Below are 15784 nucleotides of genomic sequence, written 5' to 3' on the forward strand. Positions count from 1 at the left end.
CTTGGTGACAATCGCCTCCAATGTTACTCGGAATTGGCACGTTATCACACTGTTTCCCGATGCATGCTAATTAATGTTTGTTTCGGAGTACAAAAGAAGACGATATACTGTTATTAAAAACAAGACTTTTCTTTGGAGAAATAAATAACTTTGATTTGTACATCGTGGAACTTCGAATAATACTTTAATCATTCCAAAAGAGCGGATTTTACCATTTGAATTGGCGGCTAATGGCCTGTAGAGCCACTAAAGTTGCGAAGCTAGCATGGTCTGATTTGGGCCACCAGCCGCGCGATTGTCCATTAGTGGTCGTTCTGCCATTTTGCTCACTAGTGGCCGTTTTGCCATTTTCTCCACTAGAGGCTGTTTTGCCATTTTGTCGACAAGTGGCTATTTTGTCCACTAGTGGCCGTTCTGTCATTTTGCCCACTAGTGGCCGGTTTCATTTTGTCCCTTAGTGGCTCTTTTGACACTTTGGCGACAAGTGGCCGTTTTGCCATTTTGTCCGCTAGTGGCCGTTTTGCAATTTTGGCCACACGTGGCCGTTTTGCCATTTTTGCCACAAGTGGCCGTTTCCCCGTTTTGGCCACCAGTGGCCCTTTTTCCATTTTGACCTCTATAGTGGCTATGTGGCCATTTTGGCCACAGGTGGCCGTTTTCCTATTTCGTCTACTAGTGGCCGTCTTGCCATTTTGGCCACAAGTGGCCGTTTTGCTTTTTTTTGCCACAAGTGGCCATTTTGCCTTTTTTGCCACAAGTGGCAGTTTTGCCATTTTGGCCGCTAGTGGCCGTTTTGCCATTTTGTCCACTAGTGACTGTGTAGCCATTTTAGCCACTAGTGGCCGTTTTGCCATTTTCGCGACAAGTGGCCGTTTTGCCATTTTTGCCACAAGTCGCCGTTTTGCCCTTTTGGCACAACGGCGAAACGACGACTTGTGGCAAAAATGGCAAAACGGCCACTAGTGGACAAAATAGCAAAACAGCCACTAGTGGCCATTTTGACCCCTAGTGGCCCTTTTGCCACTTTGACGGCAAGTGGCCGTTTTGCCATTTTGGCCACAAGTGCCCGTTCTGCCATTTTTGCCACAAGTGGCCGTTTCGCCATTTTGGGCACTAATGGCCGTTTTGCCATTTTGGCCACTAGTGGCGGTTTTGTCATTTTTGCCACAAGTGGCCGTTTAGCCATTTATGCCACAAGTGGCCGTTTAGCCATTTTTGCCACAAGTGGCCGTTTCGCCATTTTGGGCACTACTGGCCGTCTTGCCATTTTGGCCACTAGTGGCCTATTAGCCATTTTTGTCACTAGTGGCCGTTTTGCCATATTTTTCCAATAGTGGCCGTTTCGCCATTTTGGCCACAAGTGGCCGTTTCGCCATTTTGGGCACTACTGGCCGTCTTGCCATTTTGGCCACTAGTGGCCTATTAGCCATTTTTGTCACTAGTGGCCGTTTTGCCATATTTTTCCAATAGTGGCCGTTTCGCCATTTTGGCCACTAGTGGCCGTTTTGCCATTTTGGCCACAAGTGGCTGTTTTACCATTTTGGCCACTAGTGGCCGTTTTGCCATTTTGGCCGCTAGTTGTTCTTTTCCGATTTTGGCCACTAGTAGCGATTTTGCCATTGTGGCCGTTTTGCCGTTTTGGCCGTTTTGCCATTTTGACCACTGGTCACCATTCTACCTTTTTTGGCCACTAGTGGCCGTTTAGGCATTTTGGCCACTAGTGGCTGTTTTGTCATTTTGGCCACTGGTGGCTGTTTTGGTGTTTTGGCCGTTAGTCGGTGTTTAACCATTTGGCCACTCGAGGCAGTTTTATCGTTTTGGCCACAAGTGGCCGTTTTGCCATTTTGGTCACTACTGGCCGTTTTGCCATTTTGTCCACTAGTGGCCGTTTTGCCATTTTGGCCACTAGTGGCCGTTTTGCCATTTTGGCCACTGATGGCTGTTTTGGGGTTTTGGCCGTCAGTTGGTGTTTAACCATTTGGCCACTCGAGGCAGTTTTATCATTTTGGGCACTAGTGGCCGTTTTGCCAGTTAAGCCGCTTGTGATGGCTGTCTTACTATTTTGGCCAGTAATGGCCGTTTAACGATTTCGGCCGGCTAGTGGCCGTGTTTCCATTTGGGCCACTAGTGGGTTGTTGGCCATTTTGGCCACTAATTTGCTATGTTAGCGAATATTTTGGCCACTAGTGGCCGTCTTGCGAGTTTGACCACTGTGAGTGGCCGTTTTGCGATATTGGATTTTGGATTTTTGGACACTAGTGGTCGATTTTTGATTTAGGGTAGTAGTGAATGATTTTAGGTCTTTGAAGTTAGTGGGTGATTTTTTAATTTTGGACACTAGTGGCCTACAAAGCGGAATGCCTTTTTGTGAGAAAGAAAAGTCTTACAAAAATTGAATTTTAATCAACTATGAATATTATCTATTATCATACATAGTAGACACCAACTGTCTCCTCATTGGCTAAACGCCCACAGTTAATTCTGGAAAACAGCGCAACTTACAGATTATTCACTAATCTGTATCAACAGATTAGTGAATAATCTGTAGGTTGCGCGCGCAATCCATGATTTCCGGTGGAGCAATGTCAAGTTCATGGACAGCGAAGTAAGAATGGCTTCTCGATTCGCCTCATCGACCCAGCGACAAATTGAGAAATTACTTGAGGATAAAGATTCGGAAAATACTAAAAGATCGACAGTTTTCTTCAATGATACTTTCTTTAGAAATGCATTTAACTTTTCTGCACTTGATTATTTTATAAAAACGGTGAAAATTTGTTTACCACACAGTTGTAAATTTTTAAGTGTTCGAAAATAAACTGTGTTCGCTGCGATAATGCGTTCGGCGTTATTTTCTTTAAAAAAATGTATAATAAAACAATTATTGGATTCGGTGTTTGTGATATCCGGAATAATCAAGGTCTCGAATATTGTTATCAGCCTCAGCCTTCCGCTTCGGCTGATACATGATAACACTTACCTCGTACCTCGGCCTTGATTATTCCGGATATCACAAAAACCTCAGATGAGGTTTTTGTGATATCCGGAATAAAGGCAAAATTAAACTTAGAAGAAATCAAATTGAATTATTATTACCGGAGCCTAGAGGATAGACCGACAGAGGAACAGTTAGGTTCTTTAGTCTCTTTAAATTATCATTACTATCACTATTGTTATCACCACTATTATTATTTTTATCACTATTATTATTATTATTATTATCATTATCATATCATTATAATTATATTTACCATCTAATCATTAGTTGAATGTCAGTTAGTCATTATATCTTTGATCATTTCTCTTTTGTCGAACGGGGTACTAATTAGTATGTGGAATGTGGCAGCAGTAGCCCTTTGTACTCAGAAGAGCCTATTTTTGTTGTCCACGACTAAGTTTTCATGATCGTTCCATGAAGATCACCTTGAGTTAATTTGTTTGTTAGCCAAAGAGGTAAGTAACCACTCGTAAAACTTGTTGTCAGGACAATACTTTTAGCAATCTGAGTGAATCACAAATGCTAACTTAAGGTAAATTTAACCTGATTAGCATCGGTTTCTGGTGAGTTAGGATAGTGTTGAGTGTTTCTTGGTGTAAAGCCGTCAGACAAAATACAATACTATACAATACAATGCAATGTTCCTCATTTCAAGAGGGTAAATACATGATTAACCCAGTAAAGAGTTTTCTAAACACATGGCCCTCTGTAAGTAAACCCACCCATTCCACCCCAGAGGAGGGCATCCATCACACAGTAATCTCGTATGTGGGAAATTAACGTCTAACGTAAAAGTATTCCTTGATTCGGAGAATCTTGGCGTGCTTAATTAATCGAATAAAGTCCAACAAATTTTTAATCGAAATGAATGGTTGTGTTCGATTACTGAATTTTCGATTAACTACCCTGAGCGAAAATTTGATATCTAGACTTAGTTCGATGTGTTAGCTATGGGGCTAATTTATGAGTATGAAATATGAAGAAAGCACCTTGAGGACAAGTTAGCTAGAGTACTGTATTCTTTTGTTATCCATCATGATGGAGTGGTGTTTTGCCTTTTACAGCCAGCTTTATATCTCATATTGCCCCTGGATAATTGATTGCTTGAGCGTTTGTTGGATACGAGATGATAGATAGATAAACCTTCCCAACTTTATTTTTTAAGAAAATATGGAACCAGACATGGCTTGATGCTACTCTGCTTTAAGAATTTGTGAATGTAACTAGGGAATTAGAATTCATAGACCCAACGTTTCAACACTCCTGTCTAGTTCCTTCACTGATCAGGGGTGATCTAATTGTTGCAACAAGGGGTCTTTTTATATGCTCACTAATTAGCTGCCCCTTTTTCTGATGAGGTGAAAATAGGCATCTTGATGGATGTGAAAGGGCAAGGTGTGTTCCCTTTCGGTAGTTACTAAAAGTTGGAATCACCTGAAACCACCTGAAACCACCTGAAACCACCTGAAACCATCTGAAACCACCAATGAAACCACCTGAAACCATCTGAAATTACCTGAAAATTACATGAAAGCACGCAGACATGAACGCAGACCGTAGACCGCAAACCGCACACCGCAAACCGCACACCTCGAATAGCCACGCCTCGAAAAGGTCTACACAGTGTGTAATTAGCAGATTTATCTCTCTTCCCTTTGTTATCAAACGAGATCACGGAGTGCGTAAGCGAAACTGCTATGTAAACATTGGAGTTGAATTCTTATTGAACATATCGCAGTTACGACCCTCCACTGTCGAGCCGTACCAGTCTTGCATAGGTTATGTGTGTGCCTTTTGAGTCAGTCGACGTGTGCGCAATCAGTTTTCCTTTGTGTATACAGTGTGTAATTACCAGATTTATCTATCTCTCTTTTGTCATTGATGTTATCAGACGAGATCTCGGAATATCTGTTTTCACGTTAAAGTACTTCTACTATATGAAATCATTTTTGGTACAATCGTACAAAGCAACTCAGGTGTCTCGTTAACACAGACCTCAAAAACGCAGAACGCAGACCGCAGACCGCGCAGCTCGAAAAGCGTGTACACAGTGTGTAATTACAAGATTTATCTCTCTTCCCTTCGTTATCAAACGAGATCTTGGAATGCGTCGCGAAACTGAAACTATTTTCATTGTCAGTGACAGTGAGATAACAGATAAAAATAGACGTAAAGTAGAGTAAATTAGCAATGCAGAAGCCTTGCGTCATGCTGAAAATTAAGATACCGATTTGCGATAATGTTTAATTCACGTGGGTTTAGATGGCTTTTTGGGTGGTTTCAGGTAATTTCAGATGGTTTCCATGGGGGTTTCAGATGGTTTCAGGTGGTTTCAGGTGGTTTCAGGTGGTTTCAGGTGGTTTCAGATGGTTTCAGGTGGTTTCAGGTGGTTTCAGGTGGTTTCAGGTGATTCCAACTTTTAGTAACTACGGTTCCCTTTCTCAGTGTGTTAGCCCCTTAAATGAATGCACTTGTTCACAGCAGCCCCTTTCTAGGCTCATCAAATAAGTTTAAAAGAGGGGCTATTGAGGATGAATGAGGGTGTGCTGACAAGAACTGAGTGTTGATTGCTAATTAAGCTGCTTTTTCTTCTACAAGTCAAAGTGCATCTCATTTCTTAGAAGATATTAGTAAGTTTTATTCCTTACAATCTAGTATATTGCAAACTATAAATCATGATCATAGTTATTGAGTTCTTTATCTGTTAAGAGACATCATGTTTGAAGCAGCAGTTGTTCATATTTTCAGAGGATTTACAGACCTTGTATCTGAACTGCACATGTCAGCAGTGCATACACCATCATTTTTAGACATTGCAAAGTACCTGATTGTATTCCTGGTTGGTCCTATGACTGCAGTGATTGCTTACGATTATTACTTTCCCATCTTTGCAGGAGTAAATTTTTATCTAGTAATAGCTATTTGCACACCAATTTTAACTCTCACTCCTACATTCATGTTTGCTTTCTTTCGTTATTTTGGTGGGCATTGGTTGCTTAATTGGCATCTGAAAAAGACTTCAAGATATCTAGATTTTTGCAGAATGCCAGGGGAGTATACAGCATCACTGTTACCTTAAGATACATTGTAATGGCAATATAAACTGGCTGGAAGTTCTGCAGATCATGGATTTGGATTTTTCCTTTTGCTGAATTCAAATTCAGGAATACTCCCTTGGTCAAATCCAATGATTGTGCAAGATGTGGATGTGAATGTGTTCTATAAGCCATTGCATATAAGCATGGACCAGTTAATTCCAACTATGCCTGGTTATTGCCAAGTTGTCATGAGTGGATTTGTTGAAGATGCATTTTTGAAGGATTGTATTGTCAAACAGGGAAAACAATCTTTTCTTTCTGGGCGACTAGTTTCCCAGAAAATTGTAACAGAATTTATGGGAGGGGATGTTGAATTCAATTATTCAGCAATAACGTTCAAAACAATTTTGGATGGCCCTCGGGGAAAGTTTAGGTTTGATAGTGATGTTGTCTTGGCAATCAAGATTCATGACTCTGCTGCAGTATTTTATGATTGGTGTAGGTGAGTGGAGGATATCTTCCCATTGCAGTTGCTTGACAGTATCAGAGCTGCAGGATGCTATGTAGTTCACAAGCATTGCGCAGGCAATCATTTATGTCATGATTTTGATTGGAGAATTACCTTTACACAAGCTGAGTCTAAACTCTTTGAGTATCATTCTAACAAGGCAGCCCTGAAACTGTGCTATGTAATCATCAAATTTGCAGTCAAGCAATTTAGCTAAGTGAAAAAGAGAAATTACCCTGCTTTAAAATCTTATCATTTGAAGACAGTTATCCTGTGGATTGCAGAGCAAAGTGAAAAACTTCTTTATGATATGTATTCAATTGACAGTAACAAAACGCTAGGAGGACTGTTACTCCATATCATTTCAACATACAGACAACATATTTTTCAAGGCCATCTGAAACACTATTTCTTGAAGGATAACAATATTTTAAAGCCTTATGAAGTTGAAGAGCACACTGTAGCAATGCATTTGTTAGATGAGTTTAAAATGAAGCCTCTAGCTATATATAGTTTCCAATTTTGACAATTGTAACATGAGTCGTTGGAAGTTTGATCAGTTTGTTATCATCAGTCTTCTTGTTGTAGTAGCATGCCTGTGGTTTAACTTTTACTACTCGAATGTGGGAGAAATATTTGAGCCTGTTCAAGAGTGTTGTTAAACAAATTTTTAAGATATGTGGTGTCTTTGGCATCATACTAATTGTAAAAATACTTCTGGACTGATGTTCACATGTGAGCAGAATTAGTAAGAAAGCCCGGTGAAGTTGTGCTAAATCAATAAAATACCCAGTAGTTGATATTTAGTGGATGATTTGTTGGTTTGTCCTTAAGCATTTATGCAGTGGAAATTAGCCTGGCCAACAAGTATGCAGAAGGACCAGAAGAAAATTTTTGCCATTTTGAAGGAGTTTAGGATCATACATATTGGGAGGAGTATAGCGGGATCTCCCAGTTTGCTGATGCTTAGGCGTTCACTTTAATATCTCTCCTCCCCACCTCACTTTCCATTTAAAAAGTGTACTGTGTTTTCAGAAAACGGGGTCAATCTCGCGTTCGTCCACTTCAACGAATGAAACACATTTCTCGCACTGCTTGTAAAAATTGGGGGAATCATTTCACTACCTGTGTCTTCCTCCAACGATCTCTGAAGTTCAACACCTGGAGTTTTCTGCGCAGAGCTATGAGCACTGGAGAAGCTTTGTTGTTTTCGAAAAAAACAAAAAAAAGCTGCTAAATTGAGGTTGTTTTGTATTAAAATCTCTTTGGATCCTCTTCTTTTTGCCAGCAAGTCTTAGAATCTCTTCTCACGATGTGTCACCACTATTTCATTGTAACTCTCCTTTTACAACTGTCCACCTTCGCGAACCTCGCCGGTAGAGATCTGTGATCCGCAGCATGGGAACTCTGCTTTCCTTTTATTTTTATCCGCTGCGTTTGACAATGCACACTTGCCTTGAAGCTTTAAACGTTTATTTGGATTACTCTTGTAGACGGTATAATGTACGTGCAGTGTCAGCTTTGGGCACCATGAAACCGGCAAGGTTTTCTTCCTCGTCTATATAGGGGCTCATTATGTGAGCGTTGGATGAAGTCAACTTTCTGAATTCAGTGATCTCAAAGCCTACTCTACTTACAGTTGTCTTGAGAGAGTGTGTGCGTACACGCCCCCGTAACCTGAGAGCCTTCAGGAATGGACTATTTGTTTGTTTTGTACTTTTTACAACTGTAACAGAATAATTGTTCCTTTTAATCCTGAGTTATTGGCAACCCTGACGAGTTTAAACGCAAAAATACTTAGACTGCTGAAAAAGAGCCACACGAGATACAAGTTACGATCGTTTGGCATCTATCATCAATTCTTTACCACGTCCAAGACAGCTAACACGCACTTGAAATTTTGCAGGCTTACATTTTCTTGGGGTAAGTCAAGATTCATTTTCTTTTCTTCATACCGTCAGTCCCAAAGGCGAAGGTTTACTGACCCTCAAGTGTCTTTTTAAGATCAACGCACAGTCAAGAAACCTAGCTTGGAAACGCTACTCCGCCCAAACGAACTGTTAATGCTAAACTTTTTATTCAGGGACATAACATGGTTACCATACACTGAGGCCACATCTTTTCTCTTTTTGGAGTTTCAACGGTGCATGGAATATGAACGTGAGGGGTTCGATTCCGTATTGGAACTCAAATTTCTCGTCGTTCCACGTTCTTCACATTTACTTGTTCCTCTCGCAGTAAAAATGTTCCATTGATTTTAGAGCCAAGAGCCACCTAAACAGCGACTGTACTTAAACCGACAGCACTCTCACTTCGTCTTTAAGTTACATAACAATAATACAAAAACAGCATTTTAACTTATACTTTAATTCAATAATTTATTGGCCTACACCTGTCGTTTTTCTTTCTGATTTCTTTCACAGGGTGAAAGAAAAGAAAAAAAAAATGCGACCATATTGGTATCTTTTTAGAATGATTTCAACACTATGATCGTTCTATTTGACATTACAAATGTGACAAGGCTCTCCATTTTCTTTTATTCTTCCATCGAACTGCTTTTCTAAAACGACACAATTTTATCATCGTCCTAACAGTAATTTCGAATTGTGGTTTTCTCCACAGAATTGACTACATCAGCCGTTTTTCATAGAATGGAATTTCGTTTCGGCTCAGAAATCATGCCCGTTTTAAATTGATCTGGATGGGAAGTTAATGGATCATTTGTGTTGAATTTTTTAATCACTCACTACCATGATTACTGGTAACAACCAAGAAATAACAATTTTCTCTTGAATCAACTTATGCTTTGGTCCATGTTCCACGATAATTGGACCACGATTCTTCATCATCTCCCGGGTCCTTGTATTTAACAGTGTGTCTGTTATGATGCACTATCTCCCACTGGCCCATCCAGGGACCAATGATGGTGGTGTCAAAATCTGGATCTTCCTCGGGCTTAAGTTTGATTTCTTCCTGTAAAAAAAAAATAATGATAAAAAAACAATGAGTCAATAATTCAATTTATGAATAAATACATTGAAAAATAATTTAAGCATCGATGAATCGCGAAGAACAAAAGGCACGACAATGGCGTTCTTTTCTGTCAGTCCTTTTGCTTATGAAAAACCGATCTCTTTATTATCTCTGTTAGTTTTTGAACTTGACTCTTTCACGCCTGGGAGTGACTAGCATCTAATTTCTCCTTACGATATCACCCCCGTATCATACATTAAGGTCGTGAGAATTATGGAAATGATCACCAACTAAAAAAGATCTCTAATGTTAAACGAATTTTCTCTGTCAGCATCTTAGGAAATGTATAGAGACTTGTATGGGGAATTTGCATACTGATAGAGTATCAAGGGTTAACGTGTTACCCATATCTTTGGTTACTGTATCCCGAATGTGGATAAAATGCTATTTCGATTCAAAGGTTAGTTTTGTTCTCTCACAGATTCCAACGCTATCTTCTGCCATATTGCACAACCGTTACGTCAATTTCGCGCCTCAAGTCAGGTCCTTTTTCTTTTGCTAAACTACGGACTCTTGTTAAATCCGTCTGCCATAACTAAATCCACTCAAGAGAGCTTAAACGAGAGAGAAAGTGATGTCACGTCCAATAAAATTTTGAAAGGATTAATCAATGTCGTTTCCCGAGGCTCTCGAAGGTCAGGAAAAGAGACGAAAATTCACGTGCGTAGCACTCTGACGGGCCCCACTGTCTTCTTCTCCGGCGTGGAAAACCGGTTTTTCACAAATTATAAAACATATACCTGTTTGTTTGTTCGTTAATAAAATCGCTTTACCTTCTCAAGTTTCATTTTCACCTCCTGATGACCTCGTTGTAACTCGGTCCTGTCACACGACGCAAACTCGGTCCAATCCACCGTGTAGTTCGGGTCCTTTGAGGTACGCAGAAGTATGTTTTCCTACCAGCAAGAAAATTAACATTAAATCTGAAAGCAAAAGTCAACAGTTCTGGACCAGAGACGAGAAGAATAATTGGAAGTGTTGGCTGATGAAAAAAACAAAGTTTATTTCTATTTTTAAGATCCCCTATCCCATTATTTCTTTTCCTCGAGTATCCTTTATCCCTAGAACTTTTATCTCGTATCTCGATAACCCCTTCGGCGGCCTTTACAGTGAGATTGTGCAGAAGAATGAAGTGCTGTTGGTTAGCCGAAGGGGTCTCTTTTATCAAATGTTTTAAACGTTCGTCATTGTTGGTCTGAGGTGATTGGTTAAAACTGCCTTTTAAAGCGACAATTAACGGGTTTGCGTAAAATGTACGACAGTGCTGTCATTGAAGTTTTATGGGTAAGTAAATCATTCTGTATTTTTCTCCACAATGTCAGCAACAAAGTCTCCCTCTTAATGTTTCCAATCATGATACCTTGAGGCCATAAAACCCATTTGGCTTGTCAGGTCTTTGCCATCTTAGGTCCAAACTCCAACGAATTTTGTCTGAGAAGTTTTCTAAACTGAAAGAGCAAAAAATAACATTGAAACGTACGGGAAGAAAGAAACCGACACCATTCAAACTAATATGATATTAATTGAGATCACAAGGATTTGGAGGAAAAAAGAAAAAAGGCAAAAAGAACAAAATATCTCGATGGCAAACAATTCGGATCGGAACCATCACATTTGATCTAAAGCAATGTAGCGGTCCTAAGGTACAATCGTCTCAGTCTGTCGCCCGAGTTAAAAAAAAAAATCAGTCAGCGAAAAACAAAATTGGCGTTAGCGCGCTGACGTTACCAGACACTCTCTCTAACAAAATTAATGATAAACACCACAGCGTACACTATTGAGTTATGGATGCACTTGGGAGGTTGCTAAGCACGAAAGAAGCATAAGAGTCGCTCGAGGCAATAGCCGAGAGCGACTCTAGCTTCTTGAGTGCTTAGCAAACCTCCCAAGTGCATCCATAACTCAATAGTGTACGCTGTGGTGTTTACCCTTTGTTTTATAACATAACATTGATACATTGTAGCTAAATAGTTCCCTTTTATTTAACAAATCTTACGCGACCAGAAAAAACAAGCGCGCGCGGAAAAATAGTCTTTGCATTTGCTCACGTCAGCAGCAAACACCCATGGGCAAATGGGGGACGCTAAATTGACCAATCAGAGCGCGCGCTTTACTTTGGTTAAGTTATAATAAAATTTTGATAACAAGATTCCGGATATACTTTACAGTTGGTCTGAAGATAAAGGGAAAAGAAGGAAATAGAAGTACAAACCTTCTGTGAGGGACTAGATTGTTGATAAACAAAACACCACCAAATGGAACTTCACAAAGAACGATGTCTTTTTCAAAGTCCACATCTACAGAACACAAATGGAGAGGAATAAGCTTAAAATGCTCTTTAAGAGCATTTTAACATAGTGAGAGCATAGATATAGTAGGTATTGGTCACAAAAGGTTTACAAAATCTCGCACACTAGCTTTTGAAGCATTTTTTTCTTTATTGGAAGAACTGTTTTTTTTTTTTTAAGTCTTGACTTTGAACAAAGCCGTGTTGGAATATTGTACTTCCAACAGGCTGTTAAAAACTTATGACCAAAATGGGTGGGGGAGGGGAGGGGGGGAAGGCTGTTAAGTTTTTGAGAATGGAAGAGGAGGACAGAAAAGAAGAGAATGACTCTCTCCATTCCATTCTCCATTTTACTTTTTGGAGAAAATGGTGGGATCAGATTCCTAAACAGGAAGAAATCAATTACTGGTAAGCCATATTTATTTAATCATTGCAGATACCTGCTAAAATTACATCAGAATACTAAAAATATTTAAGACACTTTCATAAAGATTCCTTCATCCGCTCACTACCCAATAACTGGTCTACTTTTTACCTAAAGTCTTTCTCATTTCTTCTTCTGCAAGGTCCACATACCATGTACCTCCCGCACAACATGTGTGCGTTGCTAAGATACCTTTTCTATGACCTCCACGTGCTACCTTTGACAAAATATATTGGTATTTAATATTTTGTTATTTTATGATTAATTGCTGTGATAATAAAGGGTCATGAAGGACAAGCATCAGCATGAGGTTTCATGGGTGACTGTGATTAACAAAATCTCCCCCTTTGCAGCCTTCTGATTTTGTTCAACACTTTATTGATTTATAAAAACAAACCCATCAAATTTCACTCCACTCCTTCATTTCATACCATTATTCATAGTTTTCTCGGTGGTCTGATATCATTATATCATCCCTTAAACTCCAAGAAGTGATCATTGAACATGAGACTTCTCACTTATGTTGATACATCATCCAGCAACGATATGTGTAGCAGCTAGAGGTGAGAATATAGACAATCACATCCTTGGTATTAAATTAGGATTACTGATACAGTGTGTGGTTTAATTAAACCCCCTCAAAAAATTACACCACATGATTAAAAGGGCCCAGTTCTTTCCAAGAGCAGATAAAGCGTTATATCTAGCAGATAGTAATACCTGCATACAACCATTTGTCCTGTTGGTGTCTAGCAGTGGAATCCATGCTGTGGGTTGAAGAACTTCACAGGCTGCTGATGTCAGGTAGGCAGAATCTGCAGACATTTTGAAAATTAAAAACCTGAAGTGGATGTTACCAAGTTGAAGTAAGAAATCACAGTGAACCTCAGAAAGGTGGAGGTGGTGTGGCCAAGTGGTTAAGGTGCTGGACTTGTAATCTGGTGTCCCAGGTTCATGTCCTCCACCCTGCCACTCACTGGATTTATTCCCAGTTGCCACTAGTTCAACTCCTAAGCTGTGCTCAGTGGGGATTTTCAAGCACTTAGTTATTCTAAGTTGTGGCTGAAAAGCCCCTTAATGGGGAAGCTTCAATTAAGATATTTATTATTATCATTATTATTATTATATTATTATTATTATAAAGAAATTTGATAAGACAATCAGTGCACAGAAACAAATAATAATCACAATTAAGAAATCTTACATTTTTTGTATAGTCGTTATCGAATGTAAAAAAGGTGTCATTTCTTAATCTACAGACATCTTCCTACCTTGGTGCCAGGGAACAGTTACTTGAGAGTTTTTTGGAGTCTGAAAAACATATGCCTATGATAAGCTACAGCCTCCTTGGAGAAAAATAATGATGCCTGAGAATTTCACATCTGCTATGCAGTGGTGGGACATACAGTGCATCAAAATCACTGCACACACTATTTACACAGTAAATTGAGGAATATCAAATAACTAAATAGTATGCAAGATGGTAAAAAGCCACAGGTTAATGACAGCTTTCCATTCATTGTACCTTTGTCCTCAAGTTCCAAACAGGGTGCCCAGCAATTTCGGGTCCAATAAACTGTTCTATAACATTCAGCAGCCTTTTGTTGGTCCACAGGTCTTGAAAAGCCTGATGTATGTTTCATTTAACTTGTCAGTCACTGAAATCACGTCTCTGGTACTAAAGATTTATTCATTTTGGATATATAATTATATACCTACTTTTGGCATAATTCCATTCTTATGCAGCAGAACTGCTGCCCCTGAGAATTCTTTCTCGATCAAAGTCAGTCTATCGTAAAATGTAGCATTCTTGTACTTGTCTGAATTGTAAAGAAAATGGAACAATTTACTTAAAAAAGAAAAGGGGTAATGTTATAAGAAATGAATGGCAGATGTCAGCATGTAGAGAATCAATACCTAGATTTCAGGAAAAAAGATTATTAAGCTCTAGTTGAGGTCAAAAATAATACACTGAGGAAAAGAATTGGTGAAAGAAAAAAGATGTCCAGAGGCAAGAAAGTTGCAAACTTGTTTGTATATCAGTGGATGTACATCAATTTACACATTCCAGTTTCTGACTACACCTCCACCCTAACTTCTCCTCTCCTCTTGTCCTGTTTTTTTTTTCCTGTGATTTTGGTAAAGGTTAAATTATGATAATTTAAGTTAGTGGTTTTGTGCCTCTCATGGAGCAAAGTTCATGGAAAATGAGAGGCCACCCTTGTTTTCCATGAAAATTGTAGGCATTTTCTGTGCAGCATAGATAGTTGAATATATGTCAGCTGTAGTTTAATGTGAATCAAGATGGGTGTCCATTACACCCAAATATAAAGGAAAAGCAACTTCAGTATTGATGCCTGATTCATGCTTACTTTTGTTTACATGAAAAGAAAAGTTCCCCCTAACTGGTAGACTCCAAACCTCCCCTCTCCCTCATGACTTCGACTACCCCTTGACTGAGCTTGGCATTTATAGAGTTTGAAGTTTGGTGAAAAATGACCTGGGGCTCAGCTGGGCCAAATGATGGTTTCTCTAAAATCACTATGTCAGTCACTCTTTATGTTACAGGCAGAAGTTTTACCCTTGATTTTTCCAGCACTGTGGAGTTTTTCTGCCAGGTTATCCACTAATTCACATATAGCTGTGATGATGGGTTCTAATTCACTCCTTTCAAAGAATTCTGGAACCAATAGAAATCCCTGGATGTACACACACACACACACACAAAAAAGATGAATAATAAGAATTAACATATTGACCAAAAAAGACCCAATCAAGGCCAGTGGAAACACCCCACATATACGTATACATATCGGGGCCAATATCTGATCAGAGAAAAGAACTGCAGTGGAAATTGATGGATAGCTTTAATACGATGGCCATTCACAATTCTGTTATTAATTTGTATTGAGTTCAAATTAAAGAGAACTTTATAGGTTTCAATCAGGTTCGATGATCTAAATTAAATAATTTGAGAGAAACTCGACAGTCGCCAAATTGACACGAGTTATCACGAGGGTGTCTCCTCGGCAAAGTGAAGTGATGGGAAATGAAACGAGGAATTATGATAATAAGTTTCATAATCCTCTACAGCAGGGAGAAACCACAAAGACAGGATATTTTTTAATCCAAACAAGATGCGTCTGAGATAAAATTAATTGAGTTCGAGTCTCGGAAATAATTCTAGTATCTTAATGCTACCTCACTGAAATACTGTTGGACTTGTTCATCGGAGAGTTGTCCCTTCTTTTGCGCGGAGCTCGACTTTTCCGGAGGATTTGTAAACAGTTCTGGTTGGGCAGAAGTGCAAGCTGGCATCATTAGCAAGAATCGAAACAACCTAATAATTTCAATAACAATTCTTTGTCTACCGGACTAAAACAAAGAAAAGCAAATTAAAATTTCATGTCCTGTTTTCCGGATCACCTGAAATTTCTCGAGTCATGTGATGGGGCGTGACCAACATGCCACGAACAGGCTGTCACGCAATTTCATG

At 39.3% G+C, this 15784-nt stretch overlaps 1 protein-coding gene and 1 pseudogene across 2 annotated transcripts; one reads left to right on the top strand and one right to left on the bottom strand.

Annotated features, from left to right (window-relative positions):
- Nucleotides 1–4419: 4419 nt before the first annotated feature.
- LOC148729382 (uncharacterized) lies at nt 4420–7291 on the top strand (annotated as a pseudogene).
- A 1599-nt stretch (nt 7292–8890) lies between these two features.
- LOC111338586 (phytanoyl-CoA dioxygenase domain-containing protein 1 homolog) lies at nt 8891–15731 on the bottom strand. Of its 2 annotated transcripts, XM_022945084.2 has the most exons (11): nt 15490–15731; nt 14870–14987; nt 14008–14108; nt 13814–13915; nt 13560–13599; nt 13009–13103; nt 12400–12505; nt 11790–11874; nt 10938–11025; nt 10351–10473; nt 8891–9517 (listed from the first exon to the last, which is right to left on the bottom strand). In XM_022945084.2, exons 1-11 carry the CDS (start codon nt 15607–15609, stop codon nt 9344–9346), a joined length of 1152 nt encoding a protein of 383 aa, XP_022800819.2. In that variant the 5' UTR covers nt 15610–15731; the 3' UTR covers nt 8891–9343. The 2 variants fall into 2 exon arrangements, with proteins under 2 accessions (XP_022800819.2, XP_022800820.2); XM_022945085.2 differs by lacking the exon at nt 13814–13915.
- Between the last annotated feature and the right edge of the window lie 53 nt (nt 15732–15784).

This window comes from Stylophora pistillata, chromosome 6 (assembly GCF_964205215.1).
Source record: "Stylophora pistillata chromosome 6, jaStyPist1.2, whole genome shotgun sequence".
NCBI classification, from domain to species: domain Eukaryota; kingdom Metazoa; phylum Cnidaria; class Anthozoa; order Scleractinia; family Pocilloporidae; genus Stylophora; species Stylophora pistillata.